This window comes from Pteropus vampyrus, unplaced genomic scaffold, assembly GCF_000151845.1.
Source record: "Pteropus vampyrus isolate Shadow unplaced genomic scaffold, Pvam_2.0 Scaffold213, whole genome shotgun sequence".
In the NCBI taxonomy this organism is placed as follows: Eukaryota; Metazoa; Chordata; class Mammalia; order Chiroptera; family Pteropodidae; genus Pteropus; species Pteropus vampyrus.
In genome coordinates this window covers 3660686-3674267 of record NW_011888994.1, presented here as the reverse complement: position 1 = coordinate 3674267, position 13582 = coordinate 3660686, and the positions used below count along the sequence as shown (strand labels likewise).

At 53.1% G+C, this 13582-nt stretch overlaps 1 protein-coding gene across 3 annotated transcripts; it reads left to right on the top strand.

The window, feature by feature from the left end:
- Window positions 1-5864: 5864 nt before the first annotated feature.
- On the top strand, window positions 5865-13371 carry EFS (embryonal Fyn-associated substrate). Of its 3 annotated transcripts, none has more exons than XM_011372817.2 (6): window positions 5865-6084; window positions 9518-9796; window positions 10057-10197; window positions 10297-11019; window positions 11404-11493; window positions 12701-13371. In XM_011372817.2, exons 1-6 carry the CDS (start codon window positions 6067-6069, stop codon window positions 13133-13135), a joined length of 1686 nt encoding a protein of 561 aa, XP_011371119.1. In that variant the 5' UTR covers window positions 5865-6066; the 3' UTR covers window positions 13136-13371. The 3 variants fall into 3 exon arrangements, with proteins under 3 accessions (XP_011371119.1, XP_011371121.1, XP_011371120.1); XM_011372819.2 differs by lacking the exon at window positions 9518-9796 and having other exon boundaries at window positions 6067-6084; window positions 10297-10413; window positions 10642-11019; XM_011372818.2 differs by lacking the exon at window positions 9518-9796 and having other exon boundaries at window positions 6067-6084.
- The last annotated feature ends 211 nt before the right edge of the window (window positions 13372-13582 follow it).

The following is a 13582-nucleotide window of genomic DNA, read 5'->3' as shown; positions in this document are numbered from 1 at the left end:
CTGACAAGAGAATTTGTATTCTGAGCCATACACCCTCACCCCACTCCCATTTGCTCAGCCTCTGTCCTTATCTCAGTAGCATCTCTGTAGGACTCCTTGGGGTGACTCCCTGCCATGAGAAACATTTTCCAGAGGGTTTTCCTCCTGGGGTGACTAGTTTTGGAATCCCTGAGTCACTTCAATTTCCAGGGAATCCTTGGGGGTGTGGGGAGATGGGGGTGGCAATGGGGAGGATGCTGGAGGTGAGAGCAAAGGAAAGTCTGCCCAGCACCTGACATCAAGGGTGCCTCCCAGTGTGTCCTCACCTGCCTGGGCCTGACCTGGCAGGCAGAGGGGACCTGCTGAGAGTCCCACCCTTGTGTCCCTGGGAAGAGAGATCAGTACCCAGTAGGAAAGGGAAGGGAAGATATGATGGAATACCCTCCCACCGTTGGCCAGGAAAGGCTCTTTGGGCTTGCAGAAAGCTATACTACAGCTGTCTTGTCCTTACTCAGAAAGACATTCAAATCCTCACTTGCTGCCTTGAAGTCTTGCCCCTATCTCTGATCAGCTCTTAACCTTGGGCCCTTTTTGGTCCTTTCTCTTTATTTGTAGAAGTAGGAGGCGGGGATGAGGGGTGTAACCTGTATGGCTACAAAAGTGCCAACCAACTTAGCTGCTCTGGACCTCAGCTCCTGAAATACTACTGAAACCATAGGATTCAGCAGAGTTTATTGAAGCTTCTCTGCACTCATTTGATGTGAGGTGGGGGCACTGGTGGTTAAAATGCTGACATACCTCTGCCCTTGCTGCTAAACCGATGATATCCTCAGCCCTACAACCTCCCTGGAATCCTGCATCTAAAGGCCTGATTCAGGCAGGCACCTCCAGACCACTGTAGGACTGCATAGGGTCCTACAGGCTGTGGTAGAGCACTTTGTAGGTGATAATGGTACTGGTTGCTAATTATTTGCAGTGTTGCCTTTAGTTACAGAGATGCTTAGGCTCAGGAGCTTGCATTCAAAGAGAACCCAGTCTGGCCTGGGAGACACGGGGAACCAGAGTGCACAGGACAAGAAGCCCCGCAACTCCCTTCCCAGCTGGACGTTGGTGTTTCCCCACAGAGGACCTACTTACTGTCCTGGCTGCCCATGTATTCGCCCATTCACCAGATATTTATTGAGTACCTACTATACACCAGGTACTATTCTAAATGCTAGGAATGCAGAAGAGAACAAGCCAGATACGATCCCAGCCCCGCGAAGCTACCGTCTTAGGAAGAGACAGAGGATAAACAAGGAAACAAGATAATTTCTGATAATAGTAAGAGCTATGAAGAAAATGAAACAGTGTTACGAGATAGGGAATTTACTGGGGGGGGGGGGCTGCTTTAATTTGGAAAGCCAGGGAAGGTCTTTCTGAAGATTCAGAATTTGACTTCATGAGGAAAGGGGTCTGGGGAATGAGGGGTCCAGGAAGAAAGAGTGGGACATGAAGAATCCTAGAGGTGAGAAAGAGCTGGGCGTCTTTAAGAAGCGGAAAAGACCATGTGGATGGAAAACAAAGGATGAGAGTGGGAAGTGGGATACGATGAGGTGGAAGAGGCAGGAAAGGACCAGACCACATAGGGGACTACAGGCTGTGATGAAGCATTTGGATTTTATTCCAAGATCAGTGGGGAGATGTTGACTGGATTCAGGCAGACCCACCTGGTGTGAGTTTCCTCTAGGGCAGGCACTATGTATTTGATATTCTGCTGCCCTCTGGGGCTGGCATCAAATAACAGTCATAGTAGCTTATATCCAACATTTACACATCATAGGCCAGGCACTGTTCTCAGGATTCTCTTAATCATCACAACAAGCTGATGTTATCAGTTCCATTATTATCCCACTTTACCAACAGGAAACCAGAGTCTCCAAGAGGTCATGTAGCTTGCCAAGGTCATTAGCTAGTAGAGTCTCCAAGAGGTCATGTAGCTTGCCAAGGTCATTGGAACCAGGATTAGAATCCAGGCAATCTGGATGCTGAGGGGTCCAAAGGGAGGAGAATTGGAAGAATGCATGAGCACCTGAGAAGTTTTGAGTAGCAGGAGAAACAAGAACAGGTCAAGGAAGTCATGGGGTAGAAGACCAGCCGGTTGGCCCTGCTGAAAAGGGGAGAGAAGACTGGTACCCAGAAAGCCAGATAGAGAGATTCCTTCCCTTCTTTCCCCTGAATATAGCAAAGGCAAGCTCCAAAGCTGAGGGCCTGGCTGCCTGAGGCTGCCACCATGCCCAACCCAGAATCTTAGCTGCCCACCCAGCCTGGGCTTTCTCCAACCTTACCTGGAACCCACAGCTTTACCTGAACAAGTTAGAATCACCTTCAACCTCTGTGAAGGAGAGGGAAGGAATGAGGCATAGGGACGGGGAAAAGGCTCCTCTTGCCCTCGGCAAAAAACCCTTTCAGCTTTTCATGAAAGCACAAGTTGCAGGGAGAGCCAACGTGGAGAGAAAAAGTGGAGGGAGATCACTGAGCTGGGCACTTTACACACATTCGCTCTTCACCAAAGTCACGGTTACAGATGATGAGCTGAGACTCAGAGATGTTATATAACTTGACCAAGGTTACACAGCTAATCACCCAGGATTCACTCCCAAGTCTGTCTCCATTCAGTGCCTAGGCACTCCAGAAGCAGTCTTATTTTCCTGCAGATTTGCACTCTGCTGCCCTCAACTACATTTTCCCAGGCACTGCACCTTACTGCCCACCTCCCGAACAACCATTTTGCCTGGTCCTAGAGCTTCCCTCCTGCTTAGCCTTTTCTGGTCTTCATCTATTTCCCCTGTGCCAGCCAGAGCATTCATCTTTGGGAACTGGGTTTCCTGCCCACCTCTATCTTGAGCCCCAGTTTGCCTTGGCAGTCCCCTGGGCAGAGATTATAGAGTCATTCCCCTGAACGTCTGGGTTTCAGGCAGCCAGGTCCCCCAGGGCTGGGGTCTGTAGGGAGCTGGACCAGGTTGGAGCTGGGATGGAGGAGTTCTTCCTTCAGATGCATCTGGAAATTTAAAAGTTCCTCTATCATCCTAAGGGAGTCTGACTCTGTTCAGGATTCCCAGGCCCTCACCCAGGTCTGCTCTCCATCTCTGAGCCAAGCCCAGAACTAATATCGTCCATCCCACGTTCCCCGCAGAATCTCTTCCTAGTCCATCCCGAAGGTTCCACTCCTCCCCCGTGCAGAAGGCTCCTCACAGGTGCCCAGGTAATAGAGAAGGGAAGGACCCAGAGCAGATATTCTCACTTCCTCTCCTCCAGGAAAATGCCTGGATGTGTAAGCCTATGGAATGTGTAGAGGGAGCATCTGTCTATTCGAGGCCTCAAGTTCACAAAGGGCCTTAAATTAGACTTTCTATGTTATTGCCAAATGAGGTTATACATAGAGTCTATTCTATGTGTTTTATGGATGAAAAGGGGTGTACATGCAAGTTTTGTGACCAGAAGTAATCTCACAGGGTGATCTGATGATAAATTCTTAACTGGGCAGATCATGGTGGGTAGTCACACCCCAGGCATATAACTTCTTTAGTTAAAAGGTTAATAGTTGCCTTAAGCAAGCCCTGTCCATTAGTCTTCTGTATCTAGGTTAACATACTTTTGAAATGCCAGAAGTGACCCCTTGAAGGCTTAAGCTCCCTCAGGGAGCACATAATCTTGTTAACTATCCTGTCTGTACCTTGCTGTCTTCCACCTTCATGTAACCTTCCTTAAGTTCCCTCCTTAATTCCAAATGTATAAAAGAAACTGCAAAACCGCCATTCTCCACAGCATTTGAGATCTTGCTTCCTGACATTGTCCTTAGTTTGGCTCAAATAAACTCATGAAAATTCTCTACAGGTTTGGACCTTTCTTTCATCGACAGTTTGAAGTGTTAATTTGTTAAATGTAAATACTGAACATGGACTATTTTCAATCCTGTTTGGCATTTCACTTTTTAAATACCAGGAACCTCAAAAACGGAAGAAGGCTGGCTTCCCCCTCCAGCCTCTGGAAGGCCTTGATGCGTGCCCCCAAAGGAAAAACCAGGAGAGGGGCGGTAGCTGGAGGGAGGCAGTGCACACACTAAGGAGTAAGTTATATGACAGGAGAGGTGTGGAGAGCCGAGAGCCCTGTCCTTTCAGCCGAAACTCCTGGGAGGCCAGATCCCAGCTCCTCTATAAGATTTCTGCGCTTTTGTGCCGGCAGTTCCCACGCCTGCCCTTCGTGGCAGCAGGAGTGTGCTAAGGCGAGGACCAGGGACAGGCTCAGACTGGCAGAGGACTGTAAGAGGCGGCACGACTTGCCCCTGTGTAGCTCTGGGACCAGACGCTCAGACTGCACATTCTCTCGCCAGGGACAGAATCCACGTCCAGTCCCAGACCCCTGGCCTGTCCCGCGCAGGAAGAACAGCTAACCTTGCCACCCCTGCAGAGGCAAAGCTAAGCAAGGGAGAAGAGCCGCTGCGCTGGGGACCCCAGGAAGGCGGAAGGAGCGCGCTCCCTCCCACGGGAAAGACAGATGTAGGGCTAATGAAAGGGAGGCTGAGAGGCGCGGGGCTGGCAGGGGAGAGCGGGGGCGTGGCAGGGAGAAGCAAGCTCGCAGGAGCGAGCGGACCGAGCCACGGGGAGGGCCGCCGCGACGTCGGGAAGAAGAAGGCGCCGGGGAGAGGGGCCGGGAGGGGGCGTGCAGTTTGGCCCGAGGGTCCTGAGCTGAAACTCAACACCCGCCTTTGGAGGGCTCGTCCTCCTTTCTCCTCCGCCCCTTCCATTCCCCTCCCTTTTCCCCTCCCTCCTTTCTCTTAATCCTCAGGACTGATCCCCGCGCCGGAGCGGAGAGGGCCCGAGGGGAGGAGAAAGGAACTGCACTGAAAGGGAGCTGGGAGCACGGGAAAGGGAGGGCAGGGGAGCGGCGAGCGGGAGGCGAGCCTGAAGGCCACGCGCGACCCCCGGACCCTTCCCAGCCCTCTTAGTGTCCACCCCACCCCACCTCCAGGCGAGTCCACAGGCCCCTGACCCCTTGCCTCTCCTTCGCCTTCTCTTTGCCTCTTTTGCTTTGTGGCCTTTCCGTTCCCAGAGACACCTGGGAACTGCCTGGGGCGCCGAGGGGCCCGGCCCGGGGTGCGCGTGAGCGGGGCGGCCAAGCCCGCGCCGGGTGCAGGGGGCCGTGGGTGGGACCGGGAGCCGGGAGCCCAGCGCGCTCCGGCCGAGGGGCGGAGGAGGGCGGGTGAGCCCCTCTGCGGCTTGGGGAGGGCCGTCCCGCCCCTTCGAGCCGTGCCGCGTGCCGTCGCGGCGCCGCAGACCCTGGGCGTGCGGAGAGCGAATGTGCGTGAGCGCGAGCCGCTTCACCGCCGGGGTTGCGAGTGTCTGGGCTGAAAGCAGCCCCTGGGGCAACGCAGCCCTACGGCCGCGCTCTCGCAGGCCTTTGGCGTCAGCCTGGCCTCCCTTCGCCAAGTTAGGCGAGTTCGAAGAGGGGCAGATGGCTCAGTTATAGCTTTCCCTTCCTCCTTCCCTTTCTCCGCTGCAGCACCTCGGCCGCCCCGGCTACAGCCCTGGGAACCCGACTCTCTGGCCCTGGGTTGGGTTGGGTTGGCCCCTAAACTCGCTCGTCCAGCCCAACCGCCCCAGCGGCTTCTCCCAGCCCTCGGGGCCGTCCTGAGCGGCCTGGAGAGGCGTCGAACGCAGCCTTAGCTCCTGCCTCCTCGCCTGCCCCTGCCCTAGAAGGGAGATTTGGGCCCATGCGGACCTGGGGTGTCTCCGCGGCCTAGGGCAGGCAGCTCCGGGGGCCTGGCCAACCCGGCGGCCCCCGGGAGGCCGCGGGGACAGTGCAGAGCGCGCGCCCTTGGATGAGGTCCCGCAGCGACGCCCCGGCCCGCCCCGCTCCTCCTCCTCCTCAGCCAAGCTGCCTCCCATTTGGGGAGTTCTGTGGGTTTTCTTTCTCCTCCTCCAACCTACGCGAAGGCCACGACTCAGGCGCCGCAGCCGGAGGCCGCCTCCATGGTGCGGGGCAGCCACTGCTGAAGTCAGCGAAACCGAGCCGGGCCTGGAGCAGGCCCAACGGGAGGCCGAGGCCATGGCCATAGCCACGTCGGTGAGTCTGCCACGGAGAGGAGGCTGCGGGGCAGAGACCTTCACAGCTGCCCTGCACTCCTGTCACTTTTATGTCTGCCTTCTCTTTGTCTCTCTCCGTGGTCCCTTTCTTCTCCAGGAGGCTGTGTCTCTCTCCTCTCACTTTTGTTTCCCTTTCTCCTCATCCCTAGCTCCTCGTGGGTCTGGGTGCCCCTGCCCTCCCTCCTCCCCATTCTCTTTTTCTTTCTAGAGGCTGCCCCTGGATGGAGGGGAGGGGGCAAGTCTAGCCTGAGTCCTATCTGCTTTTTTATGAGTGGAACAGATGGCCACTGGTGGCTGGCAGGGGCTTGTGATTGGGGAGCAAGTAAAAGGTTGAGAGGGGCTGAAAGGATGGAGGTGGCTCCAGGAAAATGGGAGAGGCCAGAGGGCTCACGGAGGCCCTTTTCTAGAAAAGGGATAGAGAAAAGGGGAAAATGGAGCAAAAGAGGGAGATCAGGCAGGGAGAAAGAGAAGATAGTTGGGGGGGGAATGGGGGGAGAGGTGATGTCAGCCAGCCACTTTCTGGCCACTTTCTGGAGACTGGGGACAAAGGGAGGAGACTGCTGGCATGATGGGACAGTAAGAGGAGGCCTCCCAGAGAGTTTGTGGCCCCCTACCATCCCGCATTAAGGCAGCCCCTCCCTCACAAGTCAGCCAAGTCTTTGAGGAGGGGGTAGAGCAGGAGTAACCACACCCATCATCAATCAATCTATCAGCAACTCTTGCTTGGTTTCCGCAATTGCTAGGCCCAGAGGTTTGGCCCCATTGGATAGAATTCAAACCTAACACTGGGAGGAGCTCTCCACAGACCCACCTCTGCATTCTGTCTTGTACTCCTTGTAGTGCGACTCCAAGCAACTCTGTCCCCTTTCCACCCTTCCCTAAGGCCCTAGGATTCCCAGGGAATTCGAGGCTGCCACCTGCTTTCTGGCCTTCTCTGAATGGGTACTCTGGGAAAGAGGAGTGTGAGGCTGCAAAAAGTAATATGGCTCCTGACATCCTCTCATATCCCTCCAGGATGAATTCAATTTTTACTCCTCAGACCAAACTCCTTTTAGTTCTTCCATCTGTATGATAGTGAGAAAAAAAAAAACAAAAAAAACCAGTTTTCAGAGCCAGGGGAGAGGGAGATCCTGAAAATAGTGGGTGTACCCTGGCATAAAGATGCTGGCTCAGGAGCCATCTGGTCAGCTATGTAGTCCCAAGAGGTAGATTTTTCTTTTTACCAGAGGTGGAGGGTGATGGCGTTTATGGTAATGAAACTCACAGGATCCTAATAACAGCTAATATTTATTGAGCATTTATTGGCCCTAAGCTTTGTCTTGGTTTGTCCTGATTGTTTGACGCCTTATCTCCCAGTCTTCACAACATCCCAGTGATGATAGTACTGTTATTATCCAAAAATGTATATTTGGATATGGATATAGAATTCTACAAAGGAGGAAACTGAGGCTTAGAAAGATTTAACGATCTGCACAAAGTCACCCAGGCAGAAAAGGATAAAGCCAAGACTCAAACCCAGTTCTTCCTGGCTCAGAAGTGTTCTCTTAACTCTCTGGCTAGATCCAAAACATCGATTTAATTAAAATTTGTAATTAGAAAGAAAAGTACTGTGCTAACCAGGAATTTGTATCATCTGGTTATCATGTTTTCTTTATATGGGACAATATCCTTTAGAAGCCAATATAATCAGAAAATGGTTTGATGAGTTTCGAATCAGGCAAGAGCAAAAGTCAATTTGTTGTTGAAATCACTCAGCCAGGAAGGGCTGGACAACCATCCAGAAGAAACGCTGGCCAATAGAAACATGCCCTCATGGTGGCCGAGCAGGGTGTCCTGCTCCCCAGGGCCTGGTGGCCAAATACAACCTACCAGAGATCTTTAGCTTGATCTTTTTTGTACTGAATTAGTCCATATGGATTACCTGCTCAGTAATGCCTAACTACCTCTCTCCACTACCACTGTGTAAGCCATCACTGCCTGAGATCCTGCCAGCAGGCACAGTCACATAGCAGACATAACTGAAGTGGAATATATTTCAATATTGTGAGAGGTTTAAGCTTGATTCTGCCAAAGGGTGACTAGGGAAATTAGGTATAATAAAGACTTCATATGCACTTGAGTCACGTTTGAGCCATGGACCTTCTTGACTAAACAAACCACTGTTACTAATATAAGAAGAAAAAAGTAGATCCTTAAGTTTGTGATTGTGGAGAGGCAGTAGAGGAGTGATTGAGAGTGCAGGCTCTGGAAGCAAACAGCCTAGGGTTCAAATCATGCTCTACACTAGGTACACTAGCTGTATGTCGTTGGGCAAAATACTAACCTCTCTGTTTCAGTTTCCTTTCCAAGTGGGGACAATGATGGCTCCTCCCTCCTAAAGTTGCTGTGAGGATTAAATGGAATGAGACGATTAGTGCAAACACTTGCAAAGTGTCTGGGTACATAATTTGCACTTGATACCTGTGACTTATCATCTGCGCATGTGGATCTCCAAGGGAAAAGTTTAGATGTTCCTACCAGACAGGACTGGAAACAGGCTGATAAATGCTTGCTCTTGGTGGGTCCACCAGCCCCCCTCCATACACACACACACACACACACACACACACACAGAGTAAAGCGTATATACTTTCCTCCATAGTAACCTCAGCCTCTTCTGAGAAACTTATTTGCTCAGACTGAGAACAAAACAATGCCTCAATTTCTGTTTGTTCCTTATTATGACTAGGCGTTGTCTGGCCTGGGCCAATCCTAGTTCCTCAGAATGAGGGGTCTCTGCTTCATCTAATCCTTGCTTGTAGGGGTTGCTGACTGGGAAAAAGGGAAGGTAAAGGAGATCCTGTGGGAGATCTGAGCAGTACTTCCTCGTATATACGATGCTTTGGAGGAAATTCATTCGGCATATGTTTATTGAGGACTGATTCCAGGACAGGCCCTATTGCAGAGGCTAGGAATATAGCAGTCTCTGTTCTCACAGGGCTTACAGTGTAAGGGAAGAAGTCGATAATAAAGTAAACAGACAAATAGTATAAAGTATTATGAAGAAAACAATGAGTACAGACAGAACGGGGTGGAGGAAGAGTGAAAAAAAGACCTTTTTGAGAACATGACATTTAAGCAGAACTGAAGGACGAAAAAGGGCCAGACAGGGGAAGAGCATTCTGGGTAAAGGAAACAGCAAGTGCAAAGGCCCTAAGGTGGGAAAGAGCCTGTCTAGTTTAAGGAACAGAAAGGAAGAGGGGCGTGCAGGGAATGAAGCGGGAGAAAAGGCAGAGCCCATTCAGGAAGATCTGAGTCAGGAGGTCAGATTCTTAGCTTGAGGGAAATGGGGAGCTCTGACGTTTTGAGCAGGAGGTAACATGACCTGATATGTGTGTGAAGACCCCTCTCCCCACTCCCACCTCATCCACCAGGCCCAGCTGGCCCGGGCACTCTACGACAACACCGCCGAGTCCCCCCAGGAGCTGTCCTTCCGCCGAGGGGACGTTCTACGGGTACTGCAGAGGGAGGGCGCTGGTGGGCTGGATGGCTGGTGCCTCTGCTCCCTGCATGGCCAGCAGGGCATTGTGCCCGCCAACAGAGTGAAGCTCCTTCCAGCTGGCCCAACACCCAAGCCCAGCCTCTCCCAGGTGCCCCCAGCCGAGCCTGGCTCACCATATCCAGCCCCAGAGCACAGCAATGAGGACCAGGAGGTGAGAGCTGGAGCCCTCCCATTCCCAAGCCAGGAGAGCCCCTTTCCTTTCTGCTGTGGCCTGCAGTGAGGTGGGGCAGGGAGAGCCCTGAAACCACAGCTCTTTTGGGTTCTGCTCTAAGAAGCCTGTCAACCATTCCGGGGTTCTATTTCCCCCTGGGACAGGGAGGGGATTGGAAGGCATCTGTGCTCCTCCAAAGCACATATATTATCTGATTCCCTGTCCGCCACTCCTCCTCACCCCTCTGTTTGATCCCCCAGGTATATGTGGTGCCACCTCCAGCTCGGCCCTGTCTGACTTCAGGATCTCCAGCTGGACCCTGCCTGCCCTCCCCTGATCCCATCTACAAGGTTCCCAGAGGCAGTGGGACACAACCGGCTACCCCTGGAGATGCCTTGGAGGTGAGGGCTAGAGGTCTGTATGTATGTTGGGCAGAGAACAGACAGCTCTGAAGGGAGTCAGTGGCTGAGTCTGAGGGTAACTGGCTGCTCCCTTTCCAGGTCTATGATGTGCCCCCTGCTGCCCTCCGAGTTTCCGCCAGTGGTCCCTATGACACCCCTGCCTCCTTTTCCCACCTTCTGGCCCGGGTTGCCCCGCAGCCCCCTGGAGAGGACGAAGCTCCCTATGATGTCCCTCTGGCCCCGAAGCCACCATCAGAGCTGGAGCCAGATCTGGAGTGGGAGGGGGGCCGAGAACCAGGGCCCCCCCTCTATGCTGCCCCCTCCAACCTGAAACGAGCATCAGCCCTGCTCAATCTGTACGAAGCACCCGAGGAACTGCTAGCAGATGGGGAAGAAGGGGGTTCTGACGAAGGCATCTATGACGTACCCCTGCTGGGGCCAGAGACACCCCCTTCTCCAGAGCCCCTGGGAGCCTTGGCCTCCAATGACCCAGACACCCTGGCCCTTCTTCTGGCCAGAAGCCCTCCACCCTCACACAGGCCCCGGTTGCCCTCTGCTGAGAGCCTGTCTCGCCGCCCTCTGCCTGCCCTGCCTGTCCCTGAAGCCCCCAGCCCTTCCCCTGTTCCCTCTCCTGCTCCAGGCCGTAAAGGCAGCATCCAGGACAGGCCTCTGCCCCCACCCCCACCCCGCCTGCCTGGCTATGGGGGCCCTAAGGTTGAGGTGGGTCCAGAGCAGGGGGAAGTGGAGGACAATTCAGCAGGACACCACAATGAGTATGAGGGCATCCCGATGACCGAGGAGTATGACTACGTCCACCTAAAGGTGAGCTCTCCTCCAGCCAGCCCCACCCGAAATGCCCCTTGGAGAACCAGGGGGTGGATCAAGGAGGCCTGGGCCCCAGATGAAGACCCTCCTTCTCGTCCTTCCTTCCCCTCCACTGGCCCTGCACCTTCTGGCCTGGGACCCAAGTACTTGGCCACACCACTTGTACCAGTGCACATTCCTCCCCCTAAACCCAGGCTGGAGTTCCTGAGCCCTCTGACTTGCCACCAGAGCTCTCCCAGACCTGGAGTCCAGGGACTGCAACCTCTGATGGCAGGAGAGACCTCAGGAACGGAGAGGGTGTGGGGAGGGCCAGGAAGACCAGGGAGGCCACCCTACTCTGTTCTCCCACCCCTGCACTGAGATACTGACCCCTTCCTGCAGGGCATGGATAAAGCTCAGGGATCTAGGCCCCTGGATAAGGCCTTCCCAGGGGATCCTGAACTGCAGGAGAGGGGCCCACTGGAGCAGCAGGTAACACAAGGGGTGATGCTAGAAAAGGGGCGGGGCTGGGGAAAGAGGAGCAGGAACCTGGCAGAAGTTAACTGAACCATTGAGAGAACTAGATTAGGATAGGGGTGAAAGTTCAGTGAAGTGGAACCGTTGGAGTAGACAGGAGTTAAAATTCAGCAGGAAGGGGCTGGAACTTAGAAAAGGGTACAGGAATTCAGAAAGAGGGGAAAGAATGTGTTGGAGAAGAATCAGAAAATGGAGCATTTGGTAGCAGAAAGTTTCCGGGCTGTGGGTCAGAGCTGCGCCAGGTGACTTCTGAGTCTCCTTCCAACTGAATTCCTGGGCTCCTAAGAGACCTGGCTCCACCATTAAGAAACCAGGGTCTCTGAAGCAGCCAGTTAGTTAATCTCTCTGGGCCTCAGAAAAGTGAGGTGGTCTCCTTGACTGTCTAGAATGGTCTTAATCACAGTCACTACCATTTATCAGGCATTTAGCAAGTGCTAGACCCTGTGCTAGGCACATCACATGCGTCACCACTAATCATAGCCATAGTTAGTGTTCATATGGAGCTGACAGTGTGCAATGCTCTGTTCTGAGCCCTTTCTGTATACCGTATCAATTTGTCTTCAAATTGATACGGTATACAGATTTAAGAGGCAGATAGTAGATCTGCACTATCCAATTTGGTAGCCACTAGCCACATGCAGCTATCGAGCACTTGAAATATGGCCGGCCTGAATCGAAATGTTCCATAATATAAAGTGCACACCAGATTTTGCATACTTAGTATGAAAAAACAACTCAGTGATTTTTATATTGATTATGTATTGAAATTACATTTTTTTTTCTTTTGGGATTTTAAAATATACTAGTTTCTTCTTACTTTTCTTAATGTGGCTACTAGAAATTTTAAAATTACACATGTGGTTCGTGTGAAGTTTATATTGGACAGTGAAGTACTAGATTCTTCAGTTTAGAGATAAGGAAACAAAGAAGGTCAGAGGCTTGTTTGAGGTTGTTTGAATCCAGATTTACTGACATCAACTCTGAGCATTTTCCTGCCACTTACTCTGAGAATCTAAATTTCCTGACGGGCAGAGGTAAGAGCTTAAAGGGATTGCAATAGGAAGAAAAGAACTGGGGAACAAAGGGAGGAGAGGAGAAAGGAAGTGAGGGCAGGAGCAATGCTAATGAGAGCTTTCCCACTGACCACTCCTTTTGCCCTCAGGAGGCCCTTTCCACAGGGGAGCCGCTGGTTCTGCCCACAGGAGATCTGCAGCTCCTGCACTTCTACGCAGGGCAGTGCCAGAGCCACTACTCAGCACTGCAGGCGGCTGTGGAGGCCCTGACGTCCAGCACTCGGGCCAACCAGCCCCCACGCCTCTTCGTGCCCCACAGCAAGCGGGTGGTGGTGGCTGCTCACCGTCTGGTGTTTGTTGGGGACACCCTGAGCCGGCTGGCAGCTTCCACACCTCTCCGAGCACAGGTTGGGGCTGCAGGTACAGCACTGGGCCAAGCATTGCGGGCCACTGTGCTAGCTGTCAAGGCAGCCGCCCTTGGTTACCCATCCAGCCCTGCAACTGAAGAGATGGCACAGTGTGTGGCAGAGCTGGCAGGGCGGGCTCTGCAATTCACCAACCTGCTCACCAGCCTTGCCCCCTGAGGGACCCTTGGGTCTGATCTGCCCCTCCCCTGCGTACCAGAGCTCCCCTCCTGGCCTTAGGCAGCTGGAAGGTTCTGTTTTACGGACTAGAAGTGATGATCTCTTTCCTCCTTCCCGCCCCTTCCAGTCACCTCGGTCTCACAGAGGCGTCTTTTCTCCCTAACTCGCAGCTTTTTGTACGAGCCATTTTGTATAAATTATTTTTATTTAATATTATTCCCTACCTTGTCAGGGCAAGTGCCAGGCCCTCTGGGACAGAGGGGAACTGGACTCTTCCTCTTCCCTCAGCCTGGGGTAGAGGTTCTTGGTCCCTGTACTGCCACCACCTCTGGAAGCTTGGCCCCACCGAGAATCAGGTGACTGAAACCTGGGCCACCCGGGGCCCCTTGCCTTGTTTCTTGGCTCTAGAACGTTAGCGCCTCACAGTCGAGAGTGAGGGAAAGGACT

Excerpts from the sequence above, each read along its gene's own strand:
- EFS (XM_011372817.2), top strand. Across the intron at positions 10,198-10,296 it reads CCCCTGGAGATGCCTTGGAG|GTCTATGATGTGCCCCCTGC; the intron begins GTGAGGGCTAGA and ends CTCCCTTTCCAG. Across the intron at positions 11,494-12,700 it reads GGGGCCCACTGGAGCAGCAG|GAGGCCCTTTCCACAGGGGA; the intron begins GTAACACAAGGG and ends TTTTGCCCTCAG.